General features: G+C 39.1%; 1 protein-coding gene across 2 annotated transcripts; it reads left to right on the forward strand.

The window, feature by feature from the left end:
- Nucleotides 1-2,365: 2,365 nt before the first annotated feature.
- On the forward strand, nt 2,366-17,367 carry LOC119070230 (supervillin). Of its 2 annotated transcripts, XM_037174500.1 has the most exons (9): nt 2,366-2,576; nt 3,251-3,403; nt 13,225-13,363; nt 13,423-13,870; nt 14,014-14,171; nt 14,230-16,087; nt 16,178-16,314; nt 16,439-16,764; nt 16,826-17,367. In XM_037174500.1, exons 2-9 carry the CDS (start codon nt 3,254-3,256, stop codon nt 17,063-17,065), a joined length of 3,456 nt encoding a protein of 1,151 aa, XP_037030395.1. In that variant the 5' UTR covers nt 2,366-2,576; nt 3,251-3,253; the 3' UTR covers nt 17,066-17,367. The 2 variants fall into 2 exon arrangements, with proteins under 2 accessions (XP_037030395.1, XP_037030396.1); XM_037174501.1 differs by lacking the exons at nt 2,366-2,576; nt 3,251-3,403 and adding an exon at nt 8,392-8,529.
- Nucleotides 17,368-19,153: the final 1,786 nt, after the last annotated feature.

A 19,153-nucleotide genomic window follows, 5' to 3' on the forward strand; every position in this document is an offset into this window, starting at 1 on the left:
CATTTTTCTTCGTAGGACTTTCATATTGCAGTTAGCTTCAATTATGTTTTGAGCCAATTGGACATTATATTTTCTTTCATCTGATCTCCTTGCTCTGTTGATACTTTTAGACAGGTTCCGGTATTCCACCGAATCTCGTCCTCCGTTTTTTACCAACTCTGCTCTGCTTGCGATCAGGTCTAATGTTTCTCTGCTGAGTTTTGATTCTTTCCCTTGGACGGATTTGCATTTGGATTTCATGAAACCCATTATTGTATCGACGATTTTGGTATTCAATTCGTCCAATGTTTCACATTGATTGTTGACGTTATCTAATTCGGCAGTCATTTTCGTAGCAAATTCTTCATTTTGTGTGTAAAGCCGTTGTACGTCAATCCTTTCACTTTTCTGAACTAGTTGTGATCTTTGAAATCTGGTATTTAACGTGACTCTTGCACGAACCATTCGGTGATCACTACCGGTTGAAAAATTGTTTAGGACCGTAACGTTCTTAACGGTTGACTTACAGCCAGTTATGATGTAATCGATCTCATTTTTCGTTACACCATCTGCACTAGCCCAAGTCCATTTCCGTTGAGGCTTTCCTGCAAAAAATGAATTCATTGCGTACAAATTGTGTTGCTGTAAGAAGTTGAGTAAAGTATTTCCACGCTCATTTCTTTGGTCGTTGCTAAAACTACCAACAGAAACTTCGGAGTCTTCTTCTCGTTTTCCCAGCTTCGCATTGAAATCACCGATTAGATATTGGTAATGTGAAGGGTTTTCGTCCAGAGCTTTCTCGACATCTTCATAGAATCTTTCTACTTCTTCGTCATCATGGGTGGACGTGGGTGCGTAAACCTGAATTAATTTGACACTGTATCTGTTATTTATCTTCAGGCTTACGTATATCACTCGATCGGATATGCTTTTCGTGTGAATTATGCGATCCGACCACCGCTTGTTTATGAACAATCCGACACCGTGCATCAGCATCTGACTGTCACTTCCTCGGTAGAAGAATGTATGCCCTGATTGTAATTTCAGGCATTCCTCTCCAGGTTTTCTCACTTCGCTCACTCCCACAACATCCCATTTTATCTTTTCTAGCTCTTCTTCCATTTCTTGCATTTTTTGTCTTGACGACAATGTTCTGGCATTATATGTGGCAATGTATAATTCGTTATGGCTTCGTTTGAAGGTTTTTAGCATTAAAACACCACGCTTGCTACTGCGGGTTGGTGAGTATGAAAGCTTTACTTTGCTCGCCCCCGGTAATCCTCGAGCTCTGACCCGCACATTTCTGCACGTTCCGGGACCACCGTGCCTATCAAAGTGCACAGTGCCCGACGGGGTAGTGTTACTCTTTTTGAACATTCTTTTCCATAAAGCTTTGCCCATTCTTTTGAACCTATCTGAGCAAAAGGTTATTCGTCCTTTAAAAGCTTAACCTAGTAGCTAATAAGAATTCTGGGATCGTTCTATCCTTTGGCTTCCTGATCGTGTTGTTTCACCTCAACGTTGGTCCCTTAACCCCAATTCTTTCGGCTTCCAGCTCACGATTCATTCAACCTTAAGATTGATCTATCTAATCCTATCTTATCTACTGCTACGTCCTCGTTAAACTTCATTCCCTCCACTCTTTTTCAAACTGGCTTGGGACAGTCTTTGGCGGTGTTCTGAAATTAATGTTCTTCATTAATTAAAAAAAAAAAACCGAAAGAATATTTTGATAAGGTGTAGTGGTAAATTATGCTTATTTTAACATCAAATTTCACTTCACGATTATGCAACATGTCTATTAGCTGGTTGTCTCAGCATTAAAACTGTGAGAGGATGGGGTTGAAACGCTACTACTGTAATACAGAACCTATTTTAAGGGAATACGAACAAACCAATATACGAACTTTAAACTTCATTCTTGATTTCAGTCTTCATAACGTTTATACATCTCCAAGACGAAGCCATTAAACCCCTTCTTTTTTGGAAGTCAGAACCCGACGAGAATAAGATTTTTCTTTTGTGAAATGCGCTGCAGTGATAATTCACACTGAAAGTCACCGACTGATCAGAGCAAATTAACTGGATCAAACCTGGCTTACTTTATGTACAGAAAACCTTGTTCATTTCTTTTTTCTTCTCTTCAAACGTTTATTGATTCTGTAACCAATGTGGCACATAACTATACAATCTATTGTAAAGCACACCCTTACTTTCAATCATCCTATGAAAATGTTGACTCAATAGTACTGAGTGTGAATGCTGTAAAAATGTGCTATACATCCGCCATGCCTAAATGACCCTGTAAATAAAACCGCAGCACGGTCCCATCCCATCCACCCCATTTCATTCTATCTAATAGCCGGTTTTTCTATCTAATTTTCAGTTCGCTACCAAAACTTTTGCCGAAAAGTAAAAGCCAATCTCAGTTCCCTGCATCATCCAATCAACCGCCATACAAAGCAAACAGCAACACGTCGTCGGATGGTGTTACAGATAATGCAATAAATGCTGATGACGAGAATAATCTTTGCGCTGTTGATGGTAATGCAATACCGAGTTTTTTAAAGGGTGGCATTCGTCGTTGTGTAACTCAAGTACGTACTCGCTTTCAATCATTTTTTTATCTTCACTGAAGTAATTAACGTTTGCCTTTCTGTGCTTTACAAAAAACGAATGTGCAAATAAATCAAACGTTGAGGGTGTTTGTTAATATAGTGGAAGAGGAATTTAAAGACTAAATGTGCCGTTTGATAAACACTTATAATTCGAAACGGGGTGTAAGCGTAAGGATGAAGCGTTCGTTTGTATAACTAGAGATATCAAAAACTGTAAAAGGTTTCGTCTGCACATTAAGGTAGATGCGGGAAAACAGGAAAAGGAGGAAAATATGCTGTTTAACGGGGAGAACAACAAAACAGCGACGGAAGTTTGGAGTAAAGTTCTCGGAACCGTTTTTTTGTTTTGTTTTGCCTATTACTCACTAGTTTTTCGTTCAAAAATGGTGTGCGATAAGTCAAATGAAAGGTAAGGGCGAGACAAAATAAAATATTTTGAAGAAAACCGGGTCTGTACAACAGTCACTAGCTATTGGTGCGAAAGCAAGCAAAATTGCATATTTTGCTACTTTTGTTTAAGGAATACCCAGTAATCTACTTTTGTTGTTTTCCCGCACCTCCATTATTTGCGGTATAATGATCTGAAAATTTGCAAAACGAAACAACGGATATTCGGATATGTTTCGTTTAAAAAATTGTGTTTTCAATTTTAGGTCATGCGTCCCGACCAAGATCAAATCACCAAAAGTGGTGGTTCCATAGCTGAACGTTTGGCAGCCCTGCAAAAGAGTGGCACAGATGATTGGCGTCGCAGAATTTCAAAAAAAGATGAGACCGATGACGTTCGAAGGGAGAATTTCGTTAATGTGAGTAAGCCAAAAGTAAAAACCGTAAAAATTCCAAATATAAATCGTTCATGCATTTTCATGCCTAAGGCCGATAAACCATAACGGTGGAAATGATTTAGCACTTTGTGTTTCGTTTCTATTTTGATTTTCCAGAATTCCATCAATTTATTCATGTTTATGATACTGTGTTTATCGATCAAACAACAAGTTCTCCTCCTCTAGTAGAACGAAATTAAATTTTCACAAAAAAACAAATTCGATTTTATTGCGGCTATGACCTTCACAACGATTTTAAGGTTTGCCTTTATTTACATTTGTTCTGCGATTCGGCATAACTGGTCATGCGAAAATTGATATGTTTAGCATGATATGAAGAAGTGCCAATGCAGGCGTCCCGCTTGTCCGAAATGTCCGAAATGTCCGAAATTTTACACATTTGTCCGAAATTGTCCGAAATGTCCGAAATTTTCTTCAAGATCTGACCGGATTTAAATATTGAAACTTATAAAAGACTCTACAAAAAAAAAATCGCCTGCGGCGCGCTTCATACATTTTTCAATTATAATTTCCATGTACCAATTCTTTGTCTTAAAATTTATGAGGGAGTAAATTAATTTTACGTACATATGTACAACCCTTTGAATTATTTGAATTAAGATTCGTCCATCAGTCAACAACAGTCATTCGCTAATTAAATAAGTGTTTTACTAAAAACGATTTTAATTTGATTAAATCGTTACTGAATTTGTTAAGGGCAGATTCCGCCAATAACGGTCTGTTGCGTTACAATTTTTAAGACTGAAAACTTTAGTTTCAAGAAAAAATCGTAGTTTTAGGTATTAGACTGATCCTTTCTCTATTGCCTCAAAGTGTTAAAAATTTGATCTGAGGTAACTGGTCATGCAAAACTATTGCAATTGGCGGAGGTCTGCATTTTCAAACCCTTATTCTACGGCGATCTCCGCTATCAAATTTTTTTTCCACCAACAACGGATTTGTTCCATAGTTTTTCACGCTCTATCGTCTAAAGCAATTTTTTTTTCGTTCACCATAGAAACTCAGGCGTCCGCTGATAGACGATTTTACAGATTTTAAAATTTATCATCAGTGAACCGGCGAGCCGCCATTAACTTAAACTACTTTCATTTAACTCGTCACAATCCGAGCCTCCACATAGATATTTTAATAATCGATGAGATAGACACGCTCTCCTGGTTTCTTCAGGATAACTTTAACTTCTGAAGGCAGTCAAATTCAAAAAACTCTGCATCCCATATTGACAAATTTTTAAAGATTTTTTATTCAGTAAGGGAACTATCGATATTTTCGAATTTTTTAAGTTACTTGGAACTAAATAGAAAATTTGCCTGCCTGTGGCGTATCGAGCTTCGAAAAGTAAAAATACGACTGATGTTTTGAAGGTCGACGTATTAGTAGGCATCTAGCAAAAATTTGAAGTGCGAACAATAGTACATTACTAAACCAGTGTATAGTATGGCGTTTGCTTTACGAGCGAGGGAAAGGGTTTTCACTAGTGAGAGAAAGGCTACATTCCCTCACTAGTAAAGTAAAATACATTTCTAAGCATTAGTACAAAATTTTTGGAATTGAAGTCTCGTCTACGGTAAAAAAGTATGTTGCCCGGAAGTTCAACTAGTTTTATTTGAAGAAAGCCGTTCTAAAACTTTTTCTTTCTTTTTTAAATATTTTCAGCCAGGTTTCAGTTAACCCTCAAATTTAACAATACTTTTAGTAAAACATTTTTCAAGTCCTATATCAAGTTAATGATCAATTCATGTCACGTCAAAATATACTCCAAACAAATTTTTGAGTTTAGAATTTGTCACCAAATTCTGCTGATATAAAACGTTGAAATTTGGTGAGGGAATGATTTTAAATGTCTCACAGACTATTCCTATTGCGATTCTTTAGTGAAAACTGGAAAACATTTGTCCGAAATTTTTTCTGGAAATGTCCGAAATTTTATACAAATTGTCCGAAATGTCCGAATTTCGGACAGGGCAAAATTTAGTGGGAGGCCTGTAGCCAATGTTACTTTGTCCTATTAGGCGTTTTGCCGTCAGAATTTGAATCGGAGCTGATATACATACTATCAAAACTCGTACAAGAGCTTAGCTTTTCTCTATTGATTCTTGTTAGACTGAAATTGTCTCCACTCAAACATCTTACCATGTTAAATACTACAGCTCTCTCACCGTTAAAATTTGATTTGATTTGATTTAAATGCTACGCTAACGAAAATTTGAGATTTTGCTCGGATATCATACACAATGGGTATTAGTAATACCCGGTATTACCCATACCAAATTTCAAGTTGAAATGTTTCTTTCAGCGCAGCGTAAAGGTAAATGGAATTCTCATAGTCCACTATAACCCGAGCAGAGTCGAGAATTATGATCATTTTTGTAGTATATGACTTGCGTCGCGGCCTCTCACTGCCGAGGCGAGATTTCTTAAAAGTATGCTGCATATGCTGTCTGTGACACAATTTTTTGGGGTATAATCATTGCTCAAATGGGTTGTGATTTTCGCCATTTTAAGAAGAAGAAGAATGACATTTCAGGTCTATGACGCTCAGTAAATACACAATTTGTGAAACTATTTATGTTTCAGACATGTAGTATACGTTGAATAAATTGGTTTATTGAGTCTATATCTCAATTTCAATAGATCATTGAAGTGAAAAATCAAAAAGAAAATGTTGAAACTGGCGCTGGCGATCAGTTTCGACGGACAAACCTTGAACTTTCATCACAACCCATTGTTGTGTTCGAACCTAGTCTACCTCTATGGTTCGAACACAGAATGCGACACCTAAAACGGTATCTGTTGATAATACAGTTCATGTAATTATGCTAAGAGCGATTTAAGGAATTATATTTTGGTCGTCATGTATTGGTAAAAACGGTACAGTGTTCGACTAATAATATAATGAGACAAAAGACAGTTTTTCATTTCGTACGCGGTTTAAATTTATTTTCAACGAATGTATACGCTCGTTCGAAATTTATTTAACTTTCGACGTTAATGTGGCAGACGGTGATTACTTTGGATTCACCATTTGGATATGGTATAGTAAGAATCTAGACGATTGAACTTTCATATGAAAAAAAAATTCTCGCATCTTCAATTATTTGGGTACCACTGGTAACCATAGGGAATGTAGACTTAGAGACTTGCGTTACATTTCACACTTTTTGGTTTCCGGTTAATTAAGGGAATTTATAAAAAAAAGTTCATTTTCTGTCTACTCTCCATCGATTCTGGTTCATTTCAGTTCACTTACCGTTCTTTTCAATAGCTCCTAACTGGCAATCCGAGTTATCCCACGACTACCAACAGCAAATAAAAACTCAATTATTTAAATCAACAAATAAAATTTAATTCGTTTCTCTACACTGGCTGTGACCATAATCTCATTCAATTTTTATTAAAAAATGACGCGAAATCGGAGTCATCATCGTCGGGCAGATCGTTGAGTAAGTCCGATATCGAGTATTCTGAGTAACATTTAGAGAATCGTTCCTGTTGCAATATATCATCTACCGTTCGAACACTGCTCCGATGGTTGCCGGCTGAAATGTTCCGATATTCAACGTCCTCAGAATCTTCGACCATTTGCTCCACCGATTTGGTTCGTTCGTTCAGAACAAATGGTTCTTCGGCAATAACATCGTGGGACGGCGATCGTTTAATCCGTTTAATATCCCCATTGCTGTGTGACCGTTTCGATAAAATTATTTTCGAAATCTTATCGGTAGGTAGAGCTGATGACAGTTCCATACCTTTAACAGTATCTTTGTTATTATTCAACACCTTGTACACTTTCGTTTGTTCTATGACGTAATAATCATTAGCCGGTTCTACTCCGTTTGACGCACCATCATCTTCCTGGTTCTCCCGGGCGGGAGATACCGTTCGTTTGAAAAACTTTTCGCTAATTTGTCGCTCCATGTTCCGAATTTTTTTCTTGTTGTCCACATTTTCGAACTGCTTCCGTAACATGGAAACGGTGTTTTTCGTGCGACAAATGCGATTTTCACTTTGTTTATCGTAACCGATCACTTCACGCGACACATGCCCGACAACGGTCGGATCATCGTCCGATGAACCACCACTGAAACGCTCATTTTCGCCATCCGCATATCGTCGATGCGATGATTCGTCATCGAAAGGTGGTTTGCGTTTGATTTGGTTTTTGTTATGGTAATTTTGTTTCTCTGACGATGCTAAAATGCTTCTACAGCGTTCACACAGTGTCTCTTTGTTGGAGATCGATTCATCGTTTGCCGATGATTTTTTGGTGTGGTATTCAACATGTTTGACAATGTTCATGTAGATTTTGAACAGAAAATGAATTGAAATTATGGAAATGGTTGAGTTGATTAGTAACGGTATCCATGTTGACCATGATGACATTGTGTGATTGAATAAATTTTTGTAGCTTTAATTTTAACTTCGGTACAACAAAAAATATTTTCAAAAAAATTTCTTGCCACTTTTCACTTTCACCAATGGTCAAAGAAGGCGTACAAAGAAAACGGTTGGAATGTACAATGAAACGAACGTCGGCTTAACAGTGTGCTCTTATCTTATCAGCTGTGTTGTTGTGTTGCTAGTGCCTTGTCACTCACACCGAACACTCTATCTATCACAAACAATCTGATGACTAAAGCCCGTGCCCGATATATTAAACTCGCGCTATACTCATATTCCACTTGCATTATTTGCACGACAAAACGAAACTTTAAATTAATTCACACGGTCAGAAAAGAAAATCCAGTCAGTGTGTCTTATTTTCTGCTAAAAGTGAAGACGAATCGATTCCGTTTGTGTTCTTTCGGCTTGATAAAATATTGCGACTGATTTTTTGTATTTTGTTTCTTTCTGTTTTATTTTTTCTTTGAGTCAGACTGCGATATTGGTGTGGTGTGTGCGAATTCGGAGTGTTGTTTTATTTATCATTTTTTAAATACGCGAAAAGCTAAGTTGAGTTCGTCACACCGATTGCGAGTCTTTGTTGCCAACAACAAAATGTCCTCCTTGCTTCTCTAACCGCTTGAATCGGATGAAATCGGATGGATGATCAAGGCAGAATGAAGCATAGGCTGATAACTAGTGAGGTTTGTTAATCGACGCATCGCAAATTAGTCAATGTTACTACGTGAGCGAGCCATGAGTAAACGTTATTGTTGATTTTCATTTTCTCATTCTCTCAAAGTTTATTAGAGAAATTGCGCATTTTAAGCTTACACGACGCATTGAAAGCTATTAGGATTGATATGTCGTTTGGTTTGAAAAATAGTGACCATCAACCCATTAATAAAGCATGTTCCGCAACTTCTTGCGTTTACACGCTACGAAAAGGAGAGATAGAGGGAGCGGTGTTCATTGTTGTTGCTTTAATACGGTGAGAAGTGCGGATTAAGGCATATGCAAATAACTTCTTTTGTAAGGCAAATATTATCATCTGATAAAGCTAAGCACTCTCTGTCTCTCTCTTGCTCCTGCACGCGTCCTATAAGAAAACGAATTTTGCTTGAAAAATAGATTATGCTTAAGGTAAACAAGGCATCAGAACAGTCGGAGCTTTTGCTTCGTAAGTCTATTTCGTCCGTTACCTCAGCCCTAATACGCCCGTAACCCTAATACTTCTGTAACCCGTATGCGTACCTTTCCAAAATGCTTCCGTAAGCCTATTGAGTACTTGACATTATTGCTCGTCTAGCCTTTGGGCAAATTTACTGAAAGTGTTGATCTTTAAAATTGCGCTTAGCGCAATTACGAAAGCCCGTACGAAGTACCTCTCAAGTAAGGCTGCCAGCGGACTTACACACACCGTTTAGCACTCCGTTTACGTTCTAACAATGGAAAGTGGGAGGAACTTCAATTGTTCACTCGTAAACGGGGTGCTAAACGACGTAAGTCCGCTGACAGCTTAAAACAAACGAGCCGTCAGAACAGTCGGAGCGTTTGCTGCGACTGAGCCCCGTACAAACCCGTACATCCATTGCGCCCGTGACCCTAGTTCGTCCGTCGTCCTACTCTTACCGTAAGTCTACTGCGGCCGTAAACGTCGGTAAAGTAAAATTCTTATGAAATGTGTACGTCTTAAAAATTGCGCATAGCGCAATTACGAAGCCCCGTACGACGTTTCTTTCAAATGTAACACAAACTACACTTCTTACTGATCAGTGTCTTTGTAATTATCATTTTCGTCGATTTATATTGTTTTTACAAAAATGCAAAATGGCGGCCGACGGCCATTTTGTTAGAAGGTGGAATAGTACGGCTGCTTTACATTCGTTAGTATCTTTCAAACAAAAAAATTCATGAAATTCGGTCAAATTTTACTCGAGATATTAACAAAAAACCATCACTGTACGGCCGAGTAGCCACATATAAGCTCACTCCAAGAGACCTAGCTCACGCTCCGGTAAACCGAATTTCATAAACTTTTTTTTCCCGGATTGGTACGGTCAATACCTATCTAATAAAGCAAAATCTATCTAAATCCGTTCAAATTTGGCCAGCCTACAAGCAAAAAAGGCTTGCCGCCCTGTACCTAGTTCACACCAAGCGGTCTAACTGACGAGTCGGTCATCCAATTTCCATAAACTTTTTTTTTCGTCGATCGGTATTGTAAATACCTTTCATTTGACGTATCACTTACAAGTGTAGCCTTTAAAGGGCCAGAGATATCTTCGGAAAACGTTAAATCACTTATGGGGCCCCAGCTCGGGAGGGGTCGACCCAAAATCGCCCATCTTCGAACATAGCCTCACTATTTTGACTATCTTTCAGGGGAAAAAAAATTTTTAAAATCGGATTTGATTTACTCAAGATATCGACGTGACAGTCGGACAGACGGACAGACGGCCAAAATTTTTATTGCGGACTCGTCATCTATGAACATAGGCAAACACTTTGCCCTTACCGTCGCGTCTGCTTCGAATTCCATCAATTCCATCACGGCATCTTAATCCTATAAGCCCCTTCGTACTTCGTACGGGGCTAAAAATTTGCGAAATCGGGTGAATTTTACTTCACTTACATGGGAAAAGCACTTAGGGCCGAGTAGCGGCCTTAGTACAAGGGCCCAGATTTGATACTTTTTGCCTTCAATCTATTAGGCATTCAATTATCTCTCAAATAAAACAAAAACTAGCGAAATCAGATGAGATTTATTTGACTTATGTGCATGAACCACTTAGGGCCGATTAGCGGCCTCAGTCCAAAGACCTAATTATAGAAATTTTTCCACAACACGCTATTTAGTGTGCAAGTACATGTCAGAAATTGGCGAAAACGGATAAATTTCACTTAATTTTTACCGATTTATATTGTTTTTAATAAAATCCAATATGGCTGTCGGCAGCCATTTTTTTAGGTAACTAGAAATAGTAGTAACGCTTTGCATTCGTCACAGACAGACGGACGGACGGACATTTTTTTATTGCGGATTCGTTATGTATGAACATAATGCTTTGTCTGCTTCCAATTCAACATGTTACAAACGGCCACTGCTGACCGGCGACTTGCTTGACGAACGAATGATGCGAGAACAAATTCCTTACCCTACAGACTAGGTGTTACAGTCAACCAAATTTAATATCAACTTTGCTTCAGCTGCTTTACCAGCTGGTCTACTCATACAATCACACTGTCAATACGTGTTTATTCACCTTGACCACTAGCACGCGCCTGCGTTTTTTTATGACTACAGTGCAACAGTGCGTTCTTTTGAGGGTACCAACTGGTCTCTCTGACAGATAATTGATATTCTTAACAAAAATAATTAAGCGGGGTCTCACAGGCGTTATGACTCGATGGAGAATTTGGATGGTGGGCAGCTACGAAACCACTTGGACGCTTGTATGGCAGTTAAATAACGAAATCGGAGTTGCCTGCAATAGAATATTGTCTTGAGGCTGATTCATTCGGTGTGCTGTTTTCATTTTGCTGATTGAAATTCGTTGAATTTCCTTGGTGTTTCATGGATTCTGGCGTGGTTTTCGTGTTTAAGTGTGCGTTTGCGACCCAGGAGATCAATTTGGTGATTCATTATGAAAGAATTTGGTTGAAATTGTGTGATCGTGAGTACGATGTCGCTGACTTTGTGTTTTGTTTGTTGTTCAAATGTGATGAATTTTCGCTCGTGTTTTTTGCTACATGTTGGGTTTTCAAAGTAGCCATCCATTAGTATCCGAACATTCCATCGAAGATGGCAATTTTTCTATGTAAATTTTCAAAACTTGTTCAATCGAAAATTTACGCTGTCTTGTGAACGAATACGATGGAAGCAACTGATGATGGACAGTTCTATACTGTCCTGTGACCACCATCGTATTCGGAGGTCGAAACAGCTTCTCTTTCATTGATTCAATCACTTAACGTGAACCGTGGGTAAGGGAAGAGCATAAAAGCTCTGTTCGTTCTTACAATCAAGCTTTGACGATTCGTTGGCTGAAATCCCGAACGAATTTCAGTTGTTTAGTTAAACTTATGAGGCATTTCAGTTATTTAGCTAAATTCGTAGGCATTTCAGCGTTTAGTTATTTGAATTTGTAGGCATTTCAGTTATTTAGCTAAATTCGTAGGCATTTCAGCGTTTAGTTATTTGAATTTGCAGGCATTTCAGCTTTAAGCTGCTTCAATTTGTAGGCATTTCAGCTTTAAGCTATTTCAATTTGTAGGCATTATTAACCTATTAGCCTCGTGCTGTAGGTGGTAATAGGTTGGTCTTCATCGTTGTTCGTTTAGTTCGTTGCTAAAGCGCAACGTTAAAAAGACCAGAAAGAAGCTTTATAGCTATCTGATGTGAATGCGATGTATAACATTAGTTATTTGTGTATCTGTTTTGGACGATTGTTTTTAGGCAATTTCGCGAGTTTTTCATGTGTCGGGGCCGAAAATGAAAGAGTTTTAAGATTTTTCTCTGGTTTTCGACCCCTTACATGAATTTTTTTTTTTTCGAGTATCTTTTGGACGATTGATTTTAGGCACTTTCGCCTGTAGCCCTCACTTCGGTCGGGCTACAACTCGCGAAATTGCCTAAAAACAATCGTCCAAAACAGATACACAAATAACTATTACGTATCCGTTGTTGTTGACGTGAGATTCACACAACACAACACAATCTCTCTATAAATTGATAGATAATTCCAGTAAAATGTGAGCGAAATGAGTCACCACTCGATTGTTTATATGGAAATTCAACTTCTTAATTGGAATCTGTATATTGAATTATTATGTTTAAATGGTGCGATAAGAGAGACGGTTTTATTTGATCGTGTCCACAATTTTTGAATTTCCGATTTTGTGAGTTTGCGCTCGTTTATTTGAATTTGATCTATGTCATATTAAGGCACCGGAGTAGTCCTTGTCCTGGTCGTTTAAGTTTCCAACTTTCTGTAGAACTAGGCATTGTAAATTTGGAGGGATTAAACACTGATAAAATGGAAAGTTTGCGCAGCTAGGAGAACTTTCCTCAGAGTTTTGGTCCTGTGGCCAAGACGGAATTTGTTATTAGCCGTAAAAGGCCGGTCGGTAGTGAGGTCTCTAATCAAACAAACAAAAACGTGGTAGTCTTAAACGAGAAGTAGAATTTTTATATTTTTTTCGTGACAAGGGCCGAGAAGAAGTCGCGAGACGACATTTCTGTATGGACCCTTAAGGGTCCGCTCACAAATGACGTCACCCGAATTTTAGTAAGTTTATTGGCTCATCCTATGCAAGATCAGTCGAGTACTGCGGCTTCCATAACAAATAGTATAACTGCGCAACTACCAAATTTATTCAAAAATCAAAAATTTCAGGATGCAATTTCCATATCACTACAACAATCACCACAGAAGGAAAACAACATCATCATATCTTCCCCATTAGATGGTGGCAATGTATCGGATCGTTTGGCTAAAATACAAACGGCATCATTGGGCTGGAAATCACGAGTCGGTATGTGAATCTCAATTTATTTCGTGTGTTACTTTTCTATTATCTTGCACTCCAACCAGAACAATCAGATGCAAAGCAATTCACCGTAGCCGCTAAGTTGCAATCGAAACCAGTCGTGCAATTGCCGTTCAACAAATCGGATGTGAAAAGGAGTCCTCCGTTGATAACGCTGAAATCAATCAATCAACCATTACTCGGACTGGCCAAAAGTCCGTCGATGATGGTGCCCATCACACTGTCCGTCCCAAGCAAAGGCAATTTGTTGACTCGAAGCATTAGTGTGCCGGGTGAGGACGAGGAAAACTATTACAACGAATGTCGACGCGGTGACGTCAAAAATGGCGAAGTAACGGATGGTGACGTGAATGGCAACAATAGCTCGAAAGTGTCAGTGCCGAATGTCGATGACGACGAAGTGTTTAACAAATTCTTCGTTTCCATTGAGAAAACTGTGATAGAGGAGAATGTCGAAATAGCTGATTTTGATGCGGTTAAGTCGAGTGAGCGGTAAGTGTCATATAGTCTAAATGGAAGAGGCGTGTGAACAGTTAGATTGTTTTTGAAGATATCAATTCTAAGAATTGGTCGTGATCCATGAAAATTAACGTTGTCGATCTCAACTGCTTCCTAATTTTAAATTCATTTTTTAGATTGAGCCAGAAACGAGCCATCCAAGGTCCGAAGAATCGACGCTCAGCTCGCAACCCACTGAAAACTCTTGCAGCTCGAGAGGATCTGAAGAGTGAGTATACGGAAATCAAGACCGGAGTGGCCGATCGTGAACTGAAGCGTCTCAAATTGGAGTCCAGTGAGTTTACGATTCTATTGAAATGAGCATTTGGTCAGCTTCATTTTCCATTTTTCAGTTGCTCGCACAAGTAATCTTGCGGTGGAAGCGTTAGCGGGTCTAGCTTCTGTGGAAGACTTTAAATCGGTCAACTTGAAGTCGAGTTCGCTGCCACTGAACCAATCGTGGTTGCCATATCGCCCGAAAATGTTACTGCAAGTCAAGGGACGAACTCACATTCAGATGCGGCTAGTGGAGCCCACGTACACGTCCATAAATCAAGGCGATTGTTTCATCCTCATCGCACCGAATAAGCTGTATCGCTACGTCGGTTTCTACTCCAATTTCATTGAACAATCGCGCTGCAAGCAGATCTGTCTGCGTATTCTGGAGAACAAAGACTTGGGTTGTACAGCCACAAAAGAAATTGTGATCAGTGACAGCATGGGAGTTGGATCGTCAGACTTCTGGCAATTGCTTGGCAAACCGGATGATGTTGAAATAACTGGTGCGGGTCATGCGGACGAGGATGATCTGTTCGAATGTTGTCTGATTGAATCGAATGCGGTGTATGAGTATCAAGCTGAGCTGCTGGAACCAATAGAACGGTATTGGGGTGCGTTACCCCGTGTGGAAATGTTGGATCCGAAGAAGGTTCTAGTGTTTTCGTTCGGCAGTGAAGTGTACGTGTGGAATGGGAAGAATGCCTCAGCGGAGGCAAAGAGAGGTGCGCTTCGTCTAGCACAGGAGCTTTTTTCGGGAAGCTATGACTATGAAATGTGCGAACTGAATCCGGTGAATTTTTCAAAATTGGCAGGTCATCGAAAGACAACGAAAATCGTTAAGTCGGGTACGAAACCGGACTGGTGCTTACTGGCCAAGATTACTCAGAACATGGAAACGATTTTGTTCCGGCAGAAATTCTCGAATTGGCCGGAATTCGAGCGGGATGACTTAGAGAAGGACTATATATCACTCGGTGGACAGCAAATCAAACCACTGAACGGCGTTGAACTATTCAACGGGCAGCCATATGAGGAACCGAATTTGGTGTTAGAGAATTCGAATCTGGGGCGAGGAAATTTCTACTACGACCACGACACGATGCGTCATTTTGACATTCTAACGCAATCCGTGGCCAAATGGCGCATCAACGAATTCAATTCGGATAACATTGCTGAAGATTTGTACTGTCATTTCTATTCGGCAGAGACATACATTATCCGTTGGATGTACCAGATTTCGATAACCGTTCGCGAACTGAGTGGCGAAATATCCAAACGCAACACCGTCGGCCGTGATCGTTGTGTCTATTTCTGTTGGCAAGGATCAGATGCCAGTACTAACGAAAAGGGAGCCGCAGCACTATTAACGGATGAGCTAAACAAAGCGAAAGGTTCGCAGATGCGACTATCACAAGGTGAAGAGCCCACCGCTTTTCTGCGCTTATTCCGTACGATGTTTGTGCATCGTGGTAATAGGGACGGTGTGGAAAAACGCCGAGATCAATGGCGTTTGTTTGTGATTTTGGGCAATTCGGACTGTGAAACCGTTTTAATCGAAGTGAATTGCGAAATGAAGCAGTTGCGATCGAGGGCATCGTTTCTACTAGTGAACGGTCGAAGTGGGCAAGTGATTGTTTGGCATGGATGTAGAAGCTTGAAGCATACACAAGAAGTGGCCATAGCAGCAGCAGATGCAGTAAAATCGAAGAGATATGAGGAACTGTTTAGCGACAGTGTTGATTCTGTCGAGCTGGAGTATGTGACTGAGGGCGAAGAAAATGATCGATTCTTTGAAGCGATTGGCAGCCGAGATCGGGGTCAATATTTCAGTTTGGTCACATCTCCGAAATCATTCGATTTTACACCCAGAATGTTCCGTTTTAGTAGCACGAATGGGAAATTCGAAGCGGTCGAACTTCTTAGTCAATTGAGGTGGGTGAATTTACGCTGTTGAAAGATTCGATAACCCACACTTCTGTCCGTCCCCACTCGTTTACTCTGTCTAATTGAACTTTATTTCAGAACCAAAGACTTAGTCAGCCCGTATCCATTTCAACAATCCATTTTGTTCAATGCTCGTCAGCCGACAATCTTTCTCATCGACAACGGAGACTTCCTTTGGTTGTGGCAAGGATGGTGGCCGCAAGAAGATCCTGAAGGTAAATTTCTTTAAATTTTTCATCGCCATTGCGTATAGCGGGCAGAGAGTGCCAGTGGATGTTTAATGGTTCCAAATCCTCAACGAGTCGATATGGTTTAATTAACGACATTTCATTATTGCAGGCGATACCGATCAACTAATCGATAATCGTTCAGGCGAAATCAGATGGCAGGCAGAACGTCGAGCTGCAATGGAAACGGTTGTCTTGTTTTACAAAGCAAAGCAGAAATCGACTCCACTGTCGAAACAGTCAAGTGCTGAGTCATCACTAATGGATGATATCAGTCCAACGGATGAAGCGATTGCTGGTTCGGACGTTGTCGATGAGGCATTGAATCCAGCCACCGTCAAAGGGAATATCGTCTGGGCTGGTCTCGAGCCAATCGAATTCGTTGCACTATTTCCGTATTGGATCGAACGCAAAGATATTGGTCACATCAATATTCAGGTAAGTCACACAACACGGCAACACACAGGAAATCAAAAATTAATAAATAAAAATCAAACAGGACGGTCGTAGCGAGGTTCCAGTCTCCATATCAGAAGCCCTGTCCCAATTGAGTCAGAAAAAGCATCCATTGTCCGTTCTGCTCACCAGACCCCTGCCCGAAGGTTGTGATCCGACAAGATTGGAAATGTATCTAGAGGATGACGATTTTGAAGTGGCATTGGGCGTACCACAATCCGAATTCGAACGGATGCCATTGTGGAAGCAGACGAAACTTAAGAAAGACAAGGGATTGTTTTAGAGACGTTGCGTAGTGTTCGTCGGCGACGGAGTGCTGGTTCTTAAGAAAAAAAATTAGTTTTTGACTAAGACCGAAAGTGTCGTGGCACGGATCGGCATCTGTGGTGAAAAGAAAATAGAAAAGAGAGAATCTTTTACCTCATCTCAGTATTGTTGAGATGAATGTCTAATGACGAACTCTTTTCTCTGACAAAAATGTGTGTGCCTTGTTTTCTACCAGAATGTTAACGATTTTACTGTGTCGCACTGATAGAGTTGGATGCGGGAACATACAGGAAAATGGACCAACACAGAAGCAATAGCACCACAGTGAGCTTGAAAAAAGTCTAAATAAAAAAGTCGTTGCATACGAAATTTTTTTATGGATAATTATTTAGGACCATGCGAAGAATTTATATCAATAATTAACAAAAAAAGTTAACGGTACTTTTTTGAGAAAAGTCAATTTGAAAATATTGTCAACCCTACTGAAAGTTTTTGACTTGTGAAAGTCAATATGTTTTGATGCCACATTCACCACTTGATAGCCTCACGTCTTACCTTTACGACACCTCATTTGCTATTATCCGAACTGCATAGACCATGCTATTAGAGATGAGCCACCAATAATTGGTCCTACTAAAATGTTATTAAATTGATCAAGAAAGTAACTTTTTTTACTCTATTTTCTTCGGATTTGTGTTTATTTTTGTACAATACGTTAAATATGTTTGATTATATCCATTACTATTGCTTGCCAGTTTACGATTGAGCAAATTCTCAGTGGAAATTCTCAAATGCCTAAAACATTTTGTCGAATACTGTGACGCCAATGGGTTTAAATTGTTAATGCATGCATGTAGTTGATGGGAGCCTTTACAACCACATTAGCGCCCAAAAAATAGTGTTTAGAACGAGCGTGGTAAATTTCTGCCATGGATAGAAGACCAACTAATATTTCCACCTTTCCACCTATCACAGTGTTTGTAAAATTGGGCTTTCTAGTCCGTCCCTTTTTTTAAAACAAAATAAACACATTTTTTCACGATTCTCCTCGTGAGAATCAATTTTCCTCAGTAAACTTCTAAACGAGGGGTGACGCACTCGGGATTAAATGGATTTAAATCCATTTAATCCCATGTATTTCTTGGATTAAATGTATTAAATGGATTAAATTTGAAGAAGTGCGTGACCCCTCGTATGCAACGACTTTTTTATTTAAACTTTTTTCAAGCTCACCGTGGCACATACTATGTGTAACATGCAAAATTGGTCATGATCGTAGCTAATTTATTTAACACAGATACCAAATGTCAAGTGGAATGCGTGGAACGCGATTGCTTGGAGAAACAGCAACTGCTACGTAATTGACATCTGATTGTTTTTTTTGTTGATTTGTTGGTTTTGTCGAGTGCTTTTCAATTTTAACATTTTCTTTCGCTTTGGTGTAACAAGGACTGAAACAGCTTCTAGTTTTGTGTTAAAATTGTTTCAAAGTCTTCTAAATTTTATAGGTTTCAGATGTGTTCGTATATAATAAGCCCTAATTAGGCCGTTAAATCGTGAATTTTGCTTTGTGTTTGAGTGATTTGTTTCCATACAGAACTCACTCTGTTCTTTTCTTTTTTAAAAGAAAAATTTAATTAATTTGATAATACAGTAGGCAAAGTATCTAAATTAATAATTTTCCATTAATTCGCCACAACTTTTAATTCATAATTCAATCCTGAAAATTCGTCAATCTAAAAATACACTGCTCGTACGCATTCACATCTGCAATCAACAAACGTCAAACGGTTTTCATTGTCTCATTAGATTTTTTTGTGAAAATGTTTTTGCCTACCTATTAAACCAGAGCTCTCGATATTTCCGAAATTGTTTCATTTATTCGATTCAATAAATTGTTTACAAGATGCTTCAATTGATAATTTTTATAAGTTTCGAATAAGGAAAGTGCTCCTAAAATCAACAAATCGAAAACAAAAAACAATGTTTTTATTCTTGGAGTTATTTTCAGGAAATTATGCTACGCAAGCCTTTGAATCGTCAATACAATATGCTAGAAGGGTTCTGTTAGCCAAGCTCACTGAATATCTTTGAATTTTGACCT

The sequence above is a fragment of the Bradysia coprophila genome (assembly GCF_014529535.1).
Source record: "Bradysia coprophila strain Holo2 chromosome X unlocalized genomic scaffold, BU_Bcop_v1 contig_581, whole genome shotgun sequence".
NCBI lineage: Eukaryota > Metazoa > Arthropoda > Insecta > Diptera > Sciaridae > Bradysia > Bradysia coprophila.